Source organism: Hydra viridissima, unplaced genomic scaffold (genome assembly GCF_058129835.1).
Source record: "Hydra viridissima isolate aposymbiotic clone 2 unplaced genomic scaffold, HvirCarnegie_v1 scaffold_3, whole genome shotgun sequence".
Taxonomy (NCBI): Eukaryota; Metazoa; Cnidaria; class Hydrozoa; order Anthoathecata; family Hydridae; genus Hydra; species Hydra viridissima.
In genome coordinates this window covers 20,443,765-20,464,800 of record NW_028324302.1, presented here as the reverse complement: position 1 = coordinate 20,464,800, position 21,036 = coordinate 20,443,765, and the positions used below count along the sequence as shown (strand labels likewise).

The 21,036-nt window shown below is 31.6% G+C and overlaps 3 protein-coding genes across 5 annotated transcripts; all 3 read right to left on the bottom strand.

Annotated features, from left to right (window-relative positions):
* Positions 1-4,067: 4,067 nt before the first annotated feature.
* Positions 4,068-11,594, bottom strand: LOC149891381 (uncharacterized). The gene is made up of 8 exons (XM_090081706.1): positions 8,128-11,594; positions 7,955-8,004; positions 7,825-7,855; positions 7,489-7,729; positions 6,996-7,404; positions 6,782-6,916; positions 4,845-4,876; positions 4,068-4,719 (listed from the first exon to the last, which is right to left on the bottom strand). Exons 1-8 carry the CDS (start codon positions 8,149-8,151, stop codon positions 4,223-4,225), a joined length of 1,419 nt encoding a protein of 472 aa, XP_089937832.1. The 5' UTR covers positions 8,152-11,594; the 3' UTR covers positions 4,068-4,222.
* LOC145180678 (membrane-bound transcription factor site-2 protease-like) lies at positions 11,506-14,331 on the bottom strand. Of its 3 annotated transcripts, none has more exons than XM_080055610.2 (6): positions 13,871-14,331; positions 13,672-13,769; positions 13,218-13,487; positions 12,886-12,989; positions 12,485-12,731; positions 11,506-12,369 (listed from the first exon to the last, which is right to left on the bottom strand). In XM_080055610.2, the coding sequence occupies exons 2-6, from the start codon at positions 13,738-13,740 to the stop codon at positions 11,548-11,550; spliced, it is 1,512 nt and encodes a 503-aa protein (XP_079911736.2). In that variant the 5' UTR covers positions 13,741-13,769; positions 13,871-14,331; the 3' UTR covers positions 11,506-11,547. The 3 variants fall into 3 exon arrangements, with proteins under 3 accessions (XP_079911736.2, XP_089937830.1, XP_089937831.1); XM_090081704.1 differs by having other exon boundaries at positions 13,672-13,779; positions 13,871-13,999; XM_090081705.1 differs by lacking the exons at positions 13,672-13,769; positions 13,871-14,331 and having other exon boundaries at positions 12,886-13,076; positions 13,218-13,344.
* Positions 14,332-19,355: 5,024 nt separating this feature from the next.
* On the bottom strand, positions 19,356-20,941 carry LOC145180437 (uncharacterized). Its single transcript, XM_080055323.2, has one exon. It carries the CDS (start codon positions 20,634-20,636, stop codon positions 19,680-19,682), a length of 957 nt encoding a protein of 318 aa, XP_079911449.2. The 5' UTR covers positions 20,637-20,941; the 3' UTR covers positions 19,356-19,679.
* Between the last annotated feature and the right edge of the window lie 95 nt (positions 20,942-21,036).

The following is a 21,036-nucleotide window of genomic DNA, read 5'->3' as shown; positions in this document are numbered from 1 at the left end:
TATTTGCCTTTTCACGGTTCAACTGTACATTACAGCCTGGTACAGATCTCCTGAAGCAACCTCAGCTCCTAGACTTGATCTGCAGCTCTTGAAAGACTTGGATGCCTACAAGACCCAGCATCCTGAGATCTCGAAAATTGCTGTGAATAAGTTACAAGGGCATCTATGGTACCTATCAGAGGAACTTGTTGCTTTAGCTTTTTTTGATGATAAGGTTCGCCCTGAGACGAAGGTCAAGATGGTCCAAGCATTGAACAATGTTTCAGATCAGATACATATGAAACGGACTACTGTGGGCTGCTCAGTTATCAAAGAAAAGAAACTGGAGGACTTTGTCACGTTTAATACACGAAGATTTTTCAGCATCACAGGACTTCCATCACACTTTCTTCAAAACAGTGTAAGAGAATGGGAACATAATGATGAGTTCAAGACTGTAAAGTCCACTGTTCGAAGCATGAAGGTTGTCAACGACATTGCAGAACGTGGCGTAGCACTAATGGACGAATATAATAGACTACATACAAATAACGAAGAGCAAAAGCAGTTCCTGTTGCTGGTAGTTCAAAAATATAGACAGAAATATCCTGACAGAAAAAAGACAACTCTCATGAGTGATTAATCTTAGTACAGTAACTATTGTCTTTAATAAACCTACAATCAAATTAAAAAAGCATGTTTATTGCTGTCTTTTAATAAATAAGTAGAAATGCAATGACAGAAAATGGATGTTTTTAATGCATGTAATAAGTGAATAAATGTGTACCAAGTAAATGAGTCATTATCACCAGTCTCCATCAGTTTTATGATTTTTTCCTATGTTAATGACTAAGAGCGCATAGTAAAGTATGCCTTAAATTTCAATGACTGGTAGCGCCCAGTAAAAATGTTTTCTTCCCCTTGAAATTTTTACACATTTATTTTCTCACCAAAATGAACCATTTCATTGGGTGGCCCACTGAAAAACAAAAAAAAAAATTTTTAACCCCAAATAAGAAACACCCTAATATATATATATATATATATATATATATATATATATATATATATATATATATATATATATATTAGGGTAATGACTTTTTGATTTTTTTTCACAAAGATTATTTCCTGTAGCACGAATGAATGAACTTTTGCCTACTAATGACTAAAATGACGTTTATTCCATTAAAATATTGAAAAAGGTCACGCACAAACCATCTTGAAATATTATTTATAAAGGCATTTTAGCATTTTATGTAATTTTATTGACTATATATACTTACGTATATATATATATATATATATATATATATATATATATATATATATATATATATATATATATATATATATAGTAATTAAACCGACTTGTGTATTAAGTCATTAAACCGACTTGTGCATTAATTTATGTAGCAGAGAAATGTATAGAGTTTTCCAGAACATCGTATATCGCTGTGCGCCGTCAGCCATGAAAGTGACGTCACGGTGACAAAATTGTTCGGGAAGCTTCTATGGATTTCTAAAACTTTCTTCAGCTGTTTTGCAGTCTGCTACAAACTGGTATATAAAAGAAGTGTTCAAAGCGGGTAGTTAAGTTTTAATTATCTTAATTTGGTGTCAACATTATTACTGCCTTATTCTAATTACTGCGTATTCTCTATAGTTTAAGTATAAAGAGATCCTTGTATTATTTGGTAAGTTACATTTAACTCTTTCGCAAATTATAATTGAGCATATAATATTTTATTAGTATCTGCCTTTTTCATTTTCTATAATCGTTATTTGCTTCTTTTGAAATAAAATATATTAACAATAACAGTTCAATTGAAAACTTAATTACAATTTCTTTAATTTGTTACGTAAATAATTTTGACGCTAAGGCCTTCCCTATTTCAGTTCTTGAGTAGAAGACAACATGTCGTTCAAGAAGAACTCTTCTAATACGGAGAAGAACAAGGAAGCCTGGACAAAGAACTTAGTCCAGTTTCAAGCCCAAACTAGAAGAGGCAACGTGGCAATTTATGAAGCACCCTTGAACGAACGAAGTTGTATGCCCCTGAAAAACCACGTCATTGGACGCTTCAAATTTCTTGAATCCACTGCCTAAGAACGGGGAGAGAGGATCGGTTTAATTGCTGTAGAGCTTAAAGACCTATGGAGCAAAACGTTGAACTTCCCGCATGTATCTGATCATACACTTTGATGGCAAACAAATTGAGGGCTTTAAATATCAGGCCGTGGTCCTCAAGAATGAATATAAAGAAATTAAGTTGACTGCGCTAGAATTGAAAGATGGGAAAGCTCAAACAATTGCAGAATTTGTTAGAGGAGTTCAAACTGTGGGGACTCCAGGATTTGTTAGAGGAGTTCAAACTGTGGGGATCAGTTGTGATGATTGTTGCCGACACAACAAACGTGAATACCGGCAAGAAGACAGGCGTTGTTGTTCGGCTGCAGCAAATGTTCGAAGAGAAAGCTCACCCCAAACCCAATTTCATCAGTTGCCAGCACCATGTGCTAGACCGCGTTGTCATGGACGATCGTTGTCATGGACGATGAGCTCTATGGGTTAACTAAATCACCAAACATCGAGTATTTCTTTGTGCAGGATTTGATGAGCAATTACGATAAATTGAAAGCAGCTTTCAGCAACGGTAAAGCTAAGACTAAAGAAACAGGCGGCTGGAGAGATGACATGAAGTTTCTCTACCACCTCACTCGTGTCTTCCGTCACTTAACTGAGAGGAATGAGATCCCCTTAGTGAATTTCAAACAGATCCCAAACATCAGCAATGCACGCTGGAACTCTCGTGCCATTCTAGCCCTTCTTGCGTTTGTTCTGATGCCAGAAACCGGATCAGGTTGCGTAAAATTTGTTCATTCATTTCTTACTCATGGGCTGACCTTTGGTTCAGCAATCAATTGTTCCACGTTGCAGATTTTGATTAACTATCTGAAGCTCAGAATAACTACCCAAAAGCTCTCAATTGCTTGAAAACCCAATGGAAAGCAGATGACTCTCCAATCAAAATTGTCTGAAGCAACCAGTGCTGCGAGCGCGCCATCAAAGTTATTCAAGAATTGCACAACTCCTGCCGCAATAAGGAAAACCTCCCACTGAGATTCATCCTCTCTAATGACATTATCGTGAATATTTGACTTCCTTGTGCATTTGATGATCCTATATGATGTTGTATGCATGTGACTCTACAGCTTGCGTTCAATTTTGTATCTGCTTACAGTGACTTCTAAAATTTGGCCAAAAAGCTAATAAATAAAGTTCTTAAAATCATTTTGTGCGTTAGGTTTTTTTTATCAAATTGCCTTGAATGTAATATTTTATTTAATCTTAAATGAAAGCTCATCAAACTATGATACAGGGAATCGAGTTTGTATAAAAGTCATCACCCTTATATATATATATATATATATATATATATATATATATATATATATATATATATACATATATATATATATATATATATATATATATATATATATATATATATATATATATATATATATATATATATATATATATATATGTATATATATATATATTCTTACTTGCCACAATACAGAAAATATTGTGGCAAGTAAGAAAAGTATAGTCTGATTACTCTTCCACCAATGCTTGTAGCTTTAAGCTACAACTGACAATGAGTGCATCTTTTCTCAGTTAAATAAAAGTGGGGAATTGTTGCAAGTTTGAAAGATTTACCTTCTTTTTCTTTTCTTTTTTTTTTTTACAATAGGCGATTTTTTATTAAAAGTTAAAAGCTTATTCTTTTCAATTTGGCAATTGAGACAATCACATGCATTGGATGTCTGTGCCTAAAACTTAACAAGAATTTTGATTTTGAGAAGTTTGTTTATTTTTAAAATTTAAATTGAAAGATTTCAAGAAACCAGTGTGTCCTTTAAAATCCTTTATCATGCCCCCTCTCATTCCAAAAAAGGGTTACTTCAGTGCACGCAGTTGATGTTAGCTGTGAATATTTACAGAGTATGCTGCGTAGGCACTTTCACTTTAGAGTATTTTAAATTTGATTGGTCAGATTTAACTCATTTCATAACCTAGGTTTTTATATATATATATGTCAGATTCAATTTAGGTTTCAATAAAATTTTACAAATTTTTGTAATATTCATTATCAGATTGAAGTTTTTGATCGAACATAAAAGTTATTCAAATTTTCTAAAGGTTCGAGAATTAACAAACGAGCTGCATCTCATGTTACACACATTCTTTAAGACATTCATTGGTGTGATCAAGAAAAATGGCCATCGTCGTAAAAGTTTCTTTACATTTACAACACCTCAATTCGTTTACGTCATTCTGACTATCATCAAAATTTCTTCGAGATGCGTTTTTATAACTTCCTGTGGTTTTTTTCTTCGATAGTACGCGTGTGTCGTCATGCAACGACGAGTTTTCTAACTGAGCAAAAAAATTTTCATTAGGAGATTTCAAGTCCTTTAACTTGATAGAAGACATCGTTGCTTTGGCGTCTTCTTTAGGGAAAACTTTTTCTTCAATCGAGATCTCTTTTGATGGTAAAACTGCGATCCCATTGGTAAATTTTTTAGGCTTTTTATGCTTACTATTGTCTTTCCATACATTTTCAGAGAGACATTTTCGCAAAACTTCATCTGGAATGGCGTTTACTTCTGGAACTCTAGGATCTAAGTCTGCGCAGGCCTTTATCCAATCATCTTGATTATAAGTACTATCTATAAACAAAAACTATTTTTATTTACTGAGATTGTTAATTGTATATTTTTTTGATTTAAAATTGGTACAAAAAAAAAATAAATGCAAAAATGAAACGTTTCGTTTCATGGTCTAGTATACTCACTTTGATTTGCTGTTTGAAACGAGGCTCGAGAACTGTAAACAGAAAATGAAAGTTTTCTTAGAGCATTGGGCACTAGTGCGCTAGATAATAACCAATGATATATTAACTATGTCTAACTTCACAAAAATTCCGTAAGAAAAAGTGAAGCAAGTTTTTAAAGTTTTTAAAGTTTTTAATGCCGGTAGCCGTTTTATTTAAACTAACAATAATACATTTTTGCTTTGCTTTGATTTATCATTGCGTCATTTCAGGCTGGCAAAACAAACCTGGGCTGGCAAAAAATTTGCTTCACTGTGGAAGTGCGAGTTAGTTAATATGTATCAATGATAATAACATTTAAAATCCATTCTACCGATGCATAGCATTTGGTACATTTGGTATGTTACTTGCAGACAAAAATTGTAAAAGTAAAAAGACACATGGTAACAAACCCCCGTCCTAAATTCTCTAGCTTAAAGTCGTATCGAATGAAACAAGAAAATCTATTTAATTTTAAAGAAGTTAGGCTTTCAGATCAAATTTTTAAAACTTGACAATTTATAACACTGGTCTGCGTTTCAAAACAATTTTTAAAAGGTCAATGTTTTATTTTTTAACAACATTTGGAGGAAAATACTGATAAAAATCCAAATCGTTTTAATCAAGCAGCGGTCGCATTCACATCCCAGCGTTAAGGCCTACGATAAGCTATCGATAAAGGAGATAAGTAAACAACAAGTTTTATCGCCACAAACAAAAAATTTTGTGATATTTCTCTGAAATTTCATCGAAAAAAAAAAACTCTTAAAGGTGACGACAAAAATTTAAGCCAGTGACTCAGTGCAAGCATCTTGACGAAGGATTCCTTTTTTTTTTTTTGATATCGAAATTAAATATTTCTTTGGCTCATCTACGAGTTTTCTTAAACTAAGGACATTGAAGTTAATTACATTAATTGGCATTTTTATTGCTAATTAAAAATATCCCATCTGATTTTGAGTTTAGGAACTTTAATTTTCCCCGCCATGCATTTGTCATGTTTTTTCTGTATTTTTTTCTGTAATTCTGCAACAAAAGATGATTCTTTGATATCGAAGAACTGGATTGATAAATTGTACTCATGCTTGCATAAAGAAACCATTAGAACACAAATGTGCAGGACTTTCAAGAGAATCTCAACTTTTAAGGGTTTAATGATTTGGGATTCAACACAAATTTTTTCATGAGTCATCTCCCAAGGAAATAATTTAAGCTTTAGTTGTCTTTTTAGTTCAGGTGTTGTTTTATAAATGTTGAGATAAATTTTTTTAAACCAAATTTTCGAATGTTTAAATTGGAGTTACATAAATTCAGTTTCGATGTCAAAAACACCACGAAAATAATCTTAAGCAAACGTTCACTTTCCGATCAAAATTATTGTTGTAGTGATATGGAGTATGAATAACCTTACAAAATTCAATTTTTAGCTATACGTCAGTTAACCAATTGTCGATGAAATTTTCGTTAGCGGTGCTCTCACAGTCAGTTAAAATTTTGCAGAGATGTGAATACGGCTACAAGACAACTTTTTATGCAAACTCTAGTTTCACATAGTCAGTTGAAGCGGCTATAAGTGAGTCTAAAATATCTGAGTATCTGAGTTAGTAAATAAAGGCCCACTTATTTATTAGCATTCTGTACCAATTGTCATTTTATAAACATGGTTACAAAAAATTGAGTTTCATTTTTAGAGTCGGCACCCCGAAATAATATAAAAACAGCTCGTAAACCATCGATTTTGAACTGAGACCAGTGTCATTTAGTGCTATTCAATGTTATTTATAGAATTTGACTGTTTCTTAAACTTGACCTTTTTATTTTTCCCGGTTTCAAAAGAAGTGGAGTTTAAGTCTTGGGAAGTCTAAGCTTTTTAATTTTTTTTGTTTTAGTTTAATCACGTATTTTTTCAATAATTGTACCTTTTTCTTGTGAGGACTGGACCCTGGCAGTTGAAAGCATGCCCATTGATGCTATTTTCGTCGAATAACATACGACACATGGGACATTCGATTTTTGGTGTAGACACAACTGGCTCTTCGTCATCTTCTATCTCTCTAAAAAAACATGCCTCGAACGGTAACACCGAAATATCAGTGTTAGCGTTAGAAAAAAAAGAAATAGAAATTTACTCACATGCTGTTGTTATGCGCAACTTTAGTTTTTTTCCCGGCCATGCAACTTGATATCGCTTTCACAAATCTCTTTCCCGTTTCAACTATTCCGTTAGTGCTTGATGTCAACGCATTATCCATCTTTCTCTTTTTTTCGAGGAGAGCACTACCTGTATCATCTAAACCGCGTTTATTTCCTTCGCAACTCCTCAAATCATTGTTTAGACTAAAATCAGTTTTCTTCGTGGTCAACGGAGCCGTATCGATGATACTTAACTTATTTTTCTTAATCTCAACATCTAATAAAGAGTTCTTGGTTTTGATGCCCCCCGCAGATTTTTCAGTCAAGAAAACTTCTTTTATTTTTCGTTGAATTCTTCTAAGATTTGGTCCGGATCCATTTGATGAGCTCTCCTTAAAAGCCCGGTTATCTAAACGAAATAAAAAATGATTTATTATTTTACACACTATTTTAAAAACCAATTCGAATGAGGATCAACACAAAGCGTTTTTACCGGTGTTGAATTCATCAAGATTTCCCTTTAGGTTTCTTTTTATTGTACCCTTGGTGAACAAATAAGAGACATCGTCAAATATTGTTATTGTAGGATCTTCAGGAATCGATTTGCTCCACTCGGAGGATGACCATAATGAAGATTCCTTCTGAAGCCGCACAGTCAGCTCGTCAGCTATTTGTTTAGCAGACTTGCGCAAAGGAACCTCGTTCTTATGCGGATGGTTCACAGTTAAGTTCTCCTGGAAAACAAAATTTCAAAAATAAGAAGAATAAAAGAAAAATAAACTATTATTCTTGTTGTTCTTGTTGTTGCTGCTGTAATATAATAGATTACCTTGCTACAAAACAACCAATCCACCGATCGCCTATAAAAGTTGTAATTGATCTTGAAATGACGCAGTAAATATAAAAAATTTGAATGATAGAAAACAGCGTAGATAAGAAATGATGTATTAGACACTTACTGTTCTTGCCGAATATGAATTGTTTTCTCGTTTTCATTAGAAGTTTCATTCTAATCAAAATATAATTTTAGAACTTTATTCATCTGTTGCGAATTTAAACTTTCTCAAGACTTTCATACTTTAGATTCGTTTTTTAAGTTCGAATAACCAATGAAAAAAATTCCAATAAATACCTTAAAATCACGAGAGTGTTCCATTCATTATTTTCTTTCGAGCTTGATAAATTGTCAATAAAACCTTTCTTTATGAGTGCTATCCAAATTTACAACCATAATGACAAAAAACAATTTTTCACATAGAAAATTATAAACTTTCTTTGTTTCTTCGCTTGATAAAGAAAAAATTACGTTAACTCATTGGGACAAAAACTAAAAGTAAATGTCAACTTCTGCTGATAAGGAAGATTAAAAGAAAGTAACATTTAATTCAGCACTAGATAATCGGTATCGTGTAGGTCTATACCAGAGAGGGATAGTTTCGTATGGTGTGGTATCGCTTAAGTACTAATGTCGATACCATCAGTATTGATTCAATATCACACGACACCGATAATAAAAAGAATCATAAGGATCAATGGTCTTGTTTGATATTGATAAGAAAAAAAAAAAAGAAAATATGAAATTGTAAATTTATTGTAAACAATATACAAGTAAGAGTTTCTCCTAATAATGTCGTTTTCACTTTCACTTTTTGGCTCCATGGGACCTTTTTTGACACAAATCTCAAGAGTGGAATAGTTTTACAGTATAAAAATATGTTTACCTATCTTTTCACTATCAAGATTGCATCTATGATCAGTGATAACAAGGCTAGTAGTAGATAATGCCCTTTCAGATGATGCAGAGATCGGTGGAGTTGCAAACTAGGATTTTGCAACAACTGCAATTAGGCAGCTCATTTGCATGCTGCTCCCGCCATACAGCCTTTGTCTAAGAATCTCTTATCTAAATCTGATAAGAAATCCTCCAAGAATTTCTCTACTGATTGGTTGCTTCCTTGAGTGAATTTTTTTTTTTCTTGATAAAATTGATAAGCGCGGTTTCCACATGTCGTGTCAATTTGGATCTCTGTGTCTGACAATGAAAAAAATGATAATTTTAAGAGCAGGAACTGTTCATCTGTATGTATAGTGTTCTTTCAAAGATTAACTTAATCACATAAGTAAATGAGTGCGATCTTCAGCTAAAGTATGGTGTTCAGCATGTCATAATGACTGTTCTATCTCATGGATACTGTGTAGGGTGTTATGAGTTAATCCACATTTAAGGTGGAACAAGTATTTTTCAACTGAAGATTTTCGATTTATGAAGCTTGGTGGTGAATGAGATGGCTTTATGAAAAGCCTCTTTCAGTTCCTGGATACCCAACTATCTTTTGCAGTGCAGTATTGAGTTTGTGATCACTGCATGTGACAGAGTCTTCTTCATTAAAAAAAAACTGTTGTCTAGAGCACATGCCATTTTTGATGCCTGATCAATAACACACAGGTTATTAGGCATTTTTCTTAACTATTCAGGGTTTGAGAGTGTGTTGTCAAGTGCTTTTGCAATGATGACACTAATGTGTTGATTTTTGAACAGGCACGCTTCTAAATTTTTTTAGGACAAAGTCTAACAAGATATGTCACAGACATGCATGATTCATTTGATCTTGTTGTCCAGTGGTTGGTGGCTAATGCAACCTGATTAAGATTCATCAGCTCTTTTTCCATAGTTTGGAGCATAGCTCCTTTTAATGTATTGTAGAGTAGAGGGAGCTTATTTTCAAGAAAGTTGTTGAATGTTTTTATTGTGGCGTTTGGTAATATTTTATTCAAAAACTCTTAAGATTTTTAGAACTTTTAGCAAAACTTAATGACACACACTCAGTAGCAATCAAAGCAATGATCCATTATAAAATATTAGCTGATACTGATGTTGAAGTGGTCACTTTTTTTAACTGCCTTCTTCCGGAGAGTAAGAGTTTCGAAGGTTACCTTCCTTGTGGATCCTAAAGAAACTTTCTTGATTAGGTCTAGGCTTCCTCTGCCTGTGATTTCTTTTTTGTTTTTAAGTTAAGAGTTGTTTCCAAAGTTAACTTTTAAACAACATAAATTTCCACTGCACCCTAAAGTATTTTTTAATCACTTAGACCTTTCTTGCAACTTAAAGTTATTTGAAAAGATAGACAGAAACAGGAACATCAACTCCTTTCTCATTTAAAATGCTAAACAAATAGAGTATTGCACTATTGCTGAGTTTATAAAGCAAACAGAAATATAACAGCTTTGTATGAAGGGATGAAAAATGACAATTAGATTCTTCTCTTCTTTCATGATATCCTCCTAAAGGAAATTCACCTGAAAAAAAAACAAAATTTTTTTTTTGCTTCTTTCTTTTAAAGCTTAATGAATATTTTCCTGTTGCATTGTAATGTACTTTCCCAGTAGTATTTGATTGCTTTGTGGCAAGTTTATTTTCAAATCTGTTTTTACAAGGAGAAGATTCTCCTGAAAATAAAATATACAATTTAATAAGAAATAAAAACAGTTATTACACGGTATTAATCAAGAGATAAGGTATTGGCGATTAATCAAGAGATAAGGTATTAGCTTGAGTTATAGAGGCAAATTAAGTTATTACATTTTAAAGGTTTGCTAATAACACAGGCTTTACAACACATTTTCAGTTATGAATACAAAAAAAAAATGCACCATACAACTCAACTGCACACAATTGCATGCCACAAGGAACTAAATGGATGAACAAGCAAATCAAATTATTATCAAGCTATTATTTCAATATATAAATGATACTTAGTAAGCAGTACTTATACTTTTGTTAAAATAATCCCAGATTAATGTTGTAAGAGGCATGATAAATGATGATTAGTTTAATTTAGTTGTTGAATGTTGAACACAGAATGAAAGACAATATCAGATGAGAATTACAATACCATGCAAGATTTAATAAAATGGTTATTTTTAACAAAATACTTACTAGATGAGAGATTAAATTACGGAAGCGATACCATATGAAACATTAAATGATATGATTCATATGATACCACATGAATAGTATGATTTCATATGATACCAACCGCTTCTTGAGAATTTCAGTTATATTATATGAGTAATTATATAACTCTTAGTTAACATATAAATTTACTATTTCAAATTTCCAATTATTTATAAAAATAAGTTACAAATCTTGTGAATAACCCAGTTGTGATATCAAATGATACCATTGATACCAAAACAATTCCGATATAACTGATACCAGTATGGTGTGATCTCGATATCAGTACAGTAAGGTATCATACTGATACCAGATGATAGCCAAGATTTGATACCAATTATTTAGTGCCTGCATTTGATGGCTATCACCAGCCTCGAATGTAATTTCAATTAATGTAAAGAATTTTCATCAAAAGCAAAAGTGTAAAAAAAACACAACAAAAGTTTCAAAATCTTGCAGCAAATAAAAGGATTTCTTGATAAGATTTGATCAGTTTTTGTTTCTGTTTCTTTGTGTGTGTAAGTCTTTATAAAAGGAATAGAGAAATACAAAATATTTACCATGAAAATGTTTAAATAAAATAAAATCACTTACAACCTACCTTTTTAAAAGAGTATAAAATCCCAATATTATATTTAAAAATAGTAAAATGCTACCAAACAATAAAAATACTGTTGTTAAGCAAGTCCGAACTGCCACATTAATTGGAAAAACTATTTCCATCAATGCACAAAGAGCTTGGTGGCCATCCAATAAATAACAAGGAACCATATTTAAAATAGCTAATGCGGATGAAACTGACACGATATACATGCATAATAAGTGAATGTGTTCTGGTAAGTTAATGAACGAGAATAAATATTTTGGAACATGGTCAGAAACTGTAACTGTTGATAGCAGCTCAGAAGGATTGCCTACAAAAAGAATGTCTTGCCCTCTTTCATAGTTGATGCGAACAAGTTTTGTTGAATTGTTTACTAGAGGCTTTAAACAAAAAGCATCCTGTTGTAACAAACTTCCACAAAATAAACTGTCTTGGCAAACTTGTTTTTGCTCTATTGTTAAACGAGCTGGTAAACATGCATACTCTTGATAACTCATTACAGACTCTCCTGCAACCAAAGATAATTCTCCAGATATTTTTAAGTCTTGCAACTTTTTATTATCAACTACTTTATCATAAAAAAAACAAAATCGATAAGAGCTTTCATCATTACAGCAGTCTCCATTGAGTGAATTCAATAAATTGGTTGTTGTGCTATGCATTGTAACAAAGGATTTTGAGTTACAAAATCCATCTGATGGAGAAACTTGAATTTTCTGAAGGCATTCCTGCCAATGTATTAAGGAATAGGCAGGGCAGTTGTTTAATGAACGAACTACATCACCCGGTTGAAGTTGAGATGCAATAGAGGAAGCCTGCATTTTAAAAATTTAAACTCTTATAATACTATAATTAAAATATTCTTTAACAAAGTAAATGAATTGTCTGAATGGAAATATAATCAGTAGTAAAAGAAAGAAATAAACCTACCTTATGGATCCAAGTTACAACTACACCATTGCCTACTATGTAAAAAAATGTTACTATATGTGGAAGTAATAATGAAAGAATCAACATAAACATAGCCAAAAGAAAATTATGCCACACTCCAGCACAGAAAATTCGTAGTTTGCGAAAAGGAGAAATTTCTTCCAGTTGCTCAGTATGCAATTCAACAAATGCACCAGGGTATACAAGAAATAAAAATAATCCAAAATTCTTTACACTGACATGTTCTCTAAAAAAAAAATAATAACCTGCAAAAATATTTCTGCATTATTAGTTCTTTTAATTCCAGAACATTTATAGAACATTTTTTTCAAATTGAAAAGCTTCTGTAAGTTACTAAATGTATCTAGTAACATTTAAACAACCTTAAATTTTTAACAAACCTTATAGCAGCAACAGCATGCCCCAATTCATGAAAAATTCCTGCAATGATGAGTGTTAGTATGTAATAGAGCATCTCATTCCAAGGTAAATTCATGCCAGGCATCTAAGTTGGGAACAACCATTTGTGAGTTTTTAAAAAAGAAAATTCATCTTGTTTCTTTTTCTGCGTGCTGATGATATTTTCATACACCTCATTTAGGGACATTATGATAGTATAAATACAATATAAAACTAAATTTAATCTACCACATTATGCAACTAGTGGATTGAAAAACCATATATAAAACCATAAATGTAACCTTAAGTTATTATACATTTTTTATAGATTTACCATTGGCTGCAATAGTTGGTCATGCTTTTTTTCTGAACGAAACGCAGCTAAAATCATCATTGTAAGTAGGGTTACAGATCCAAGCATACTGATTACCCCAAATAGAACACCGCAATCAAACCACATTTTTAAAAACATAGGCTGCATGCGTCCAATCTTCAATATAGCACGATTAAAGGCTGCAGTCTGCCACCGTAACTGACACATTGATAAATAGAGGCCATTTTTGTTCAAAAAATCAGTGTATTGAAGCCTGAATGTTTGTGAACTCTATAAATGATATATATATATATATATATATATATATATATATATATATATATATATATATATATATATATATATATATATATATATATATATATATATATATATATATATATATATATATATATATATATATATATATATATATATATATATAGCTAAATATATAGAACTCAAAATCTCTTACCTTTAAGAAACAATCTGAAACATAAACTATTGTCCAAAATAAAGCAAATAAACCAAAATATGCCAACATTCAAGCAACTAATATCATTACTGCACATCCTAAAAAAAGCTTTTAAATAAGGAATTTAAGAAACTAAAACATTTAAAAACAATCAAAAACAGGTATATATTTTAAACGTAACTATTAATTGTTGGCATACCTTTGTACGATAATATTCCGCTATAAAATTATTCCTTGGCAAGATAAGTACTCAGAACGTAGATAGATTTAGAGTACAAACAGCACTAATAAAAAGTAGGATATGTTTAAAAATATATTTCGATCAGAAAAGTTGTAGATTTATGTAATTTATCCAGTGAATGTGTGACGATTTCCTTTTTTTTTTAGTTCATTTCTTTTTTTTAGCTCATTCAATTCCCATTTTTTCCCGCATTAAATCAAAGCATGAATTTTTGTAAGCACCAGCATTTGGTTTTTCGGTTTTTAACAAATAGTATTACAAATAGTAACCAAATTTCTGAAGTTTTTTATAATAGAACTCATGCGTTTATAAAAGTTAAGTATTTAGTATGAGCAATTTGTTAAACTTGTTATTTAAAATTAGTTATACAAAAAAATTAATAGAATTTCGAACACCAATTCTGTCTTGAAGGGTTAAAACAAAATAACTTGAGGTACGCGAGGTATGGCTTCTTTTTTTTTTCTGGGATCTTTCAGATTTGTGTATCTTAGTATATAAATTATTTTAACTCGATTTGTTTCATATGACTTATATAAAAGTTTGTAAAAAGTGACTTTACTTATTTCGGCAACACACCCCGATGTTAGTGAACCACAGCTATTTTTTGATTTGCCGTGGTGTTTTTATTGTTTTGTTTTGGAATTGGGAAAGTTCAAATACCAAGTTCCAAGAAGTGAAGACCTAAATATTTTTTGAAAAGTTCTGTTTTTGAAAAAGGTGGACTTTTTCCAGGTTTTTATGTAAAGAGTGGTTCCAGTTACATTTTGTCCTTTTCAATAAGCAGAATTAAATATTAAAGACGGAAAAAGTATCATTAGTATCTCTAATTATAATCACATAACGTCGGCTTACTATCAAAACCTCTTAAGTCCGATTTTTTCATTTTTGAGGTTTTGACTTAAATTGGTTAGTTTTCTTAATGCGCAGCGCTATGCAAAATTTGTGTATTAATTATTAGTAATTACACTTATTAATGAAACTCAATTTAAAAAAATCATTTTGGTGGGTCTATTGTATTTATTATTAGTTTTTGTCTCCTGTAAGATTTGTAAAAAAGGACATAGAAGGTAAGCCGAGAATATATTTTTGTATTTTTCCGCTGCCTCCAAAATATAATTTGCTTCTTACGACGCGCAGCAGGAAAAACGTTTAATTTAACTCAAAAAAAGTCATCACTCGAATTTGAAAGGATGTAGAAATCTGAAATTTTATACGGGGGTTTTGAATTGACCCAAGACTAACTTGCCTATAACAATGCCTCTCCAAACATTATAAAGTTCTCTTTTTAGTTTTGACATGCTATTAAAAAATTAGAAATATTAAAAAATAAGTCAAAGTGGCAGGTCATTATTTACCAGTTTGTCAGTAAACTAGCTCCTCTAAATAACGCATTGAGGAATTTAAGGAAATTCTGCGGAACTCTCTTTTAAAAGTTTAAACTAAAGATTTAAAAAGTTTAACTAAAGATTTTAAAAGTTTAACTAAAGATTTTAAAAGTTTAACTAAAGATTTTAAAAGTTTAACTAAAGATTTTAAAAGTTTAACTAAAGATAAAAGTAATAATAATATACTGCACAAAAAAAGCAAAATGTAAGAGGAACAAGAAGAAGTTCGAAGAACTTAACAAACAAACAAATTTGTGGGTTTGATGATGTTTTTTTATATCCTAAGTTAAATGGCGACAAACAAGAAGGCCCAAGTTGCTCCAAAATAAACTGACTTTCTGACCCATTTTTGAGGAAAAGTTTGAGGGCGAGACATTCCGAAGTTGCTTCTCATGTTGATGCTAACAACAGTAAAAAAGCTGTGTTAGCAACGCAAGTTAGCTTATACAAAAAAAAGAGAGAAGCAAGATGCTTTAAAAATGTTAGCTGAGTTTGATTTAACTCTTTCCAGAGCGAATCAAATAAAAAAGCTCTTTTTTTATCTACCGAATGACCCGATTTCATACACGCTGAACGAAGCTTCGGCTTTATATGAGGATGGAAGATTTACAAAGGAATTTTATACTCTGATGCAGTTTGGTGTTAAGGTGTATCGTGCTAATATTTATCCGCTATATCCTTTCACAACAGTTATTTTTACAGAATTTAATCAATCATACTGTTTCAAGGTTGTTGGAAGTTTAAAAGGAGATACTGAATTAAACTAAACCTCACGAGTTAGTTATGATGTATTAGTGTGTATGTGATGGTAACAATGGTCATTCCACATATAAGCAAAAATCCAAAGAAAGTGAATTTAATACATCAGATGAAAATCTTTACGTGGTTTCTACTGTACCCTTGTTGCTCATAGGACGCAATAACATAATTTGGTTAAAATCCGCGACCTTTGTCAACCCGATTTTGTAGACCAACTGAAGGTTGTATTTAAAAAAGAATCTCAAGCTTTAATCAATGAAGAAGTTAGAAAAATTAGAGATCAGATCTCATCAGTTACACCAACTTAAGTTTGCTTGGAAAGAAATGTGATCAATGTACAACCCTAAACGAATACGGATTGTTTTTATTTCATGCTAGGATACAATGTTTCGAGTCTATTTTTGCGCCATGTAGTATTTAAATTAAAAAATGGCAGGTTTGCACTTTCACCGAGAAAACTATGTAACAAGCAAACAGAAAATATAATGGATATAAAATCAAAAACGGGCTTACTTGCTGACATTCCAAGGCCAATTAGCGGAACAACAAAAAATGGAAATACTGCAAGGCGATATTTTCAAAATTCAGCCTTAGCTTTATCGGTTACTGAAAATAAAAAATAAATGAAGATAAATGGAAGGTAAATGAAGATTTAATTAAAAGTTTTAGATTTACTTTGCGAACACTGGACCTGTGTTTGCGCTATTAATGTTGAAGTTTTTATAAGTAATGCATTAAACACAACAAAAATTTATATAGAGCTATACCCTTGGTACTATATATTGTCCAGTGTTGACAAGTAGTTAATTCAATTGTATGTATGTATGTATGTATGTATGTATGTATGTATGTATGTATGTATGTATGTATGTATGTATGTATGTATGTATGTATGTATGTATGTATGTATGTATGTATGTATGTATGTATGTATGTATGTATGTATGTATGTATGTATGAATTTAGAAAATCTTCAGAACACACCTTAAAAGAGGTTGTATCCATTTTATTAATATTGTAGATATATATTGGATCTTGGTACTTCCCTATAATCTCAAATATATGGCTTTATTAGCTAAATTAAACACCATCGATTTGGCTAGAGATGTTACCTTAGTTTATTGAAAAGAGAAACTACTAGCCATGCCACACTTTTCGCGTGCCGTTGAGTTTGACAACATCTCGATTTTTAAGATAATGTCGTAAAAGAAATGTTGAATTTCTAAAAAAACTTTTTGATGAACAAAACCTTGTGATAAGGAAATTTAAATATTTATTAAAATATTTTTTTAATGAAACTGGGAAAAAAAGTTGCACTTTTACAACATCGTATATTGCAGGATAAAAGCATTTTGAATTAGATTTTTCGGCGGTTTATGCTAACAATTTTATATCAATATTATACAGAGCTTTGCAAAAGTTTAGACCACCCAATCAAATAACTGCTTGTGTTGTTTGTTGACTTCCGATTTGGCGGGAATCAGTATTTTTGAAAAATTATCAATTAAGAAATTATTGCAGAGTAAGTTGAACTAAATTTATGCACTACAACAATATTCTATTGCCGCACCTTATTATTGCATACTTGCGATGTGTAAACCGCAAACGATGTACGGAACAATGGTCGTTTGCTTGTGTATTGGTTTAGCATGTGCTGTTTAGAACATTTTTATTATGCGTTTGTTACACACGTCAAACGATGAGTTTCCAACATTTTGAGCATTCTTTTTCTATAGCCGCACAGGAAGTGTTTGTTTAGTCAGCTAGATTTAAATGGCTAAATTCAATTAAATTTCTTCATTATGCCAAAATGAAGTATATTGGATGTAAAGGAGATAAGCGAAGTTTTGTAAAACTTGCTTCAAGCTCCCTTACATCACTGTCGATGATCAAGTCTGCACTGAACCTATTGCTTGGTAAGGAAACAGTTCGTAAGGCTTTACACACTAGTCCCAAAATTATTCGATCTAAAATGGCGAAGTCTCTAAATTTAACTCCAATGCACTAGGAGAGACCTTTGGAATTCGCAAAACTGAAAATGGCAATGGGATGCGATAAAATCTTGATCATTTTTTAAATATTGAGCAAATAGAATTGGTTGTGTTTTATTCAACACCTAACGAAATGTTTCTTTTCATCACTTCAATTAGTGGACGCTCACACAGTGGAGGCCCAGGGTGAAACCTCCCATTCCCTCTTTCTCCAAGGGTCTTTATCTAATAATAGTGATTAATAATTTACCGAAAATGATCATTTGGACATGATCAGGATTGATAGTTTTAAGAAGACAACTGAAGTTCATAAAAAAAGTAGGTTGACGTTTTTTGATTGGCACGTTCTATTATCAATGTGAGTCATATGAATACTTTCAAAGGGCTATGGCCCAGTAGAGACTCGGCCGAACATTTTGGTATAGTGATTAGAAGAAAAGTAATTAAGGGCACTTGGAAACGATGTTTTGAAGGAAACATTTGATAAGTAAATGAAAGAAAAAAAAATCCTTTCTGTGGTTTTTTGTTAAGAAACTAATAGAATAGCGTAAACCGTTTTCTAAGCAAATGTATATACGATAAGTTGTTGTGAGTAACTTTACCAGAAAAGGCGGAAACCTTTTGTTTTACTTTAGATGAGTGTAATGCGTCGTTTACACTTTGTTTTTTTCTTCTTGACATAATCATTTTATTTCATCATTTTTTTCAATCAAGGTTTTTCGTTTGAAACAATCAGTTTATTTATCAGTATCAGTGTCTCGCCTGGTTTTTCGTTTGAAACAATCAAATTCCTGTCACAAAGAAAAATGAAATGATTACTTAAATAGGAAAACACTGTTTCTACTTTTAAGCAACTCTAATCAAGTTTTGTAAACTTTTAAACGTCATTTTCTCCATTAGATGTCGAACCTGTTAACTAAAGGTGTTTTTCAAATACTTAGCGTAATACAAAAATTAGTTTCAAACCTAAATAAATCTCTCCTGAGATTTAAATTTGAAGCTTAGGAGACTGGAAGGGACACATAAACGTATTGTTTGATAGTATTCAATCCAATACTGATGAGGGTTATTTTGAAAAGGTGACTTGGAGATTCAACCAATCAAAGTGTCAGTGGATAACTTGGAGATTAACCAATCAATATGAGTACATGACATGAATAATAAGGTGTAAGAAAACATCTAACACGTTTTGACTTGTGTCTTTTTTGGTACTTAAGTGCATCCCAAATTAAAATCTTGTATCTTACGATGTTTTTAGAATAAAATATTGAAAATAACTTTACACACAGTGAGCTGTAAAAAGAAATCTTTTTATTTTGTTAGGAGGAAAATTTTTTAGCACTTGATAAAATTTAAGTCAACAACTTCAAAAAACAATAAATTAAAGCTAATTTACACTGATGCTGTTAAGTATCTACAACTAATATCTAATTGTGATACGATTGCTCAATTTTAATCATTTTGAACTACAAACACTTTATCAATTTCACACAACTCTTTTGTTTTCTTAGCTCCATTCCTTTCTTTTAAAGTTCAATAGTTTTTTAGATTTTTATACCAATAATACCATAGTTTTTCAGCAACAAACTAAAGTCATTTTAAATTCAAATTGTTTTATCAACTGAGTTTTTCTCAAAATCCAGATGAGGACATGCTATTAGATAACATGTTAACTCCAGAGGAATAATTACTGCCTTCATGAGATGCTCTAGCAATTTGCTGTTGCATTAGCATGTTTTGAATCATATCAGGAGTGGTTCCATTTGACATTCCATTTGTCATAATAAATAGTGGAGAAGAAGATTGCATATTACTCATAGAATGCATATTTAAGGTATTAGGCAAAAGTGAGTAACCTGAAAGAGATCTAGTATTATTCTTTTCGCTCATATTGGTGTTGGTATTTCCTGGTTGATTTATATGAGAGAAATTCTGAGGCAGACTAGAGGAAACAACTGGTGTAGATCGACCACTTGAGGTGATATCAGTCTTATTTGTTTCGATATTTGGGTTTGTTATAGAACTAACATTAGGACTAGTTGAAGATGGAGGATTAGAACTATTTTTAATTTGAGTGATCTGTCCATTAGTGGAGTTATTGTTTACTTGATTGTTTAATGCATTGTTCCGCAGTAGCTGTTGGTGCTGCATGTGTTGCTGCATTTGTTGATGCTGTTGTTGTTGCATTTGTTGCTGCTGAAAAGCATGCTGCTGGTAATGCTGCATTTGCTGGTGTTGATGGGCTTGTTGTTGTTGCTGCTGTTGTTGTTGTTGAGAAGACATTGATCCAGCAGGTTGTTGCAAATGCTGAGTTTGTTGGGGTTGTTGTACCTGTTGAGAATGCTGCAACAGTGGCGGTGGTTGCTGTTGCTGTTGTTGATTTATTGTAGAATCAGCAAGTGTTGCCAAAAATATTAGATTTCGATGAAGTATTTGTTGATATTGAACACACTCATGAGCATTACCTTGATTTTGAGATTCTATGATTGCATGAATAAGAGCTGTATTTTCATCTAACATTTTTTGAACAGAAGCTTGAGTGATTGGTTCTCTTCTATTACCATTTGAAGCAAATGCAGTTGATGACATTTTTATATATAGCTTCTGTATAGAAAGTAAGATTAACGTATATACATAAAACCAACAGATATATAAATATAACTGTACATATCCATTCCAACTACCATATAGTTGTTGGATTCAAAAACAAAAATTTAAAAACAATTTTTTTTTTTTTTTTCTTTTTTTTTTTTTGTAGAATACCAATTTAGTAACTAATTTTAGATAGTCTTATATAAGTTAGAAAATTTGTACTAAATTTATTTGAATGAATTACAAGCGCCATATTTCTTTAGTATGGATACTAAACCATATTTCCTAACATCTGCGGAGGAGCTTTTCAATTCGGATATTTGCGGAAGGTTGTGATTTTTTTATAACACAAATCATTCAATTATCCTTTGGACAAAATCGCTTAAAAAAATCATTA

What these genes read in the sequence shown, in the direction of transcription:
- LOC149891381 (XM_090081706.1), bottom strand. Translation starts at nt 8,151, where the DNA reads ATGGAACACTCTCGTGATTTTAAG. An exon ending in ATTCATATTCGGCAAGAACA is followed by an intron (nt 7,856 to 7,954) that starts GTAAGTGTCTAA and finishes CAACTTTTATAG; the next exon opens with GCGATCGGTGGATTGGTTGT. An exon ending in TCTTGATGAATTCAACACCG is followed by an intron (nt 7,405 to 7,488) that starts GTAAAAACGCTT and finishes TATTTCGTTTAG; the next exon opens with ATAACCGGGCTTTTAAGGAG.
- LOC145180678 (XM_080055610.2), bottom strand. Translation starts at nt 13,740, where the DNA reads ATGTTGGCATATTTTGGTTTATTTGCTTTATTTTGGACAATAGTTTAT. An exon ending in ACCAACTATTGCAGCCAATG is followed by an intron (nt 12,990 to 13,217) that starts GTAAATCTATAA and finishes TTCCCAACTTAG; the next exon opens with ATGCCTGGCATGAATTTACC. An exon ending in CATGCTGTTGCTGCTATAAG is followed by an intron (nt 12,732 to 12,885) that starts GTTTGTTAAAAA and finishes TTTTTTTTTTAG; the next exon opens with AGAACATGTCAGTGTAAAGA.
- LOC145180437 (XM_080055323.2), bottom strand. Translation starts at nt 20,636, where the DNA reads ATGTCATCAACTGCATTTGCTTCAAATGGTAATAGAAGAGAACCAATC.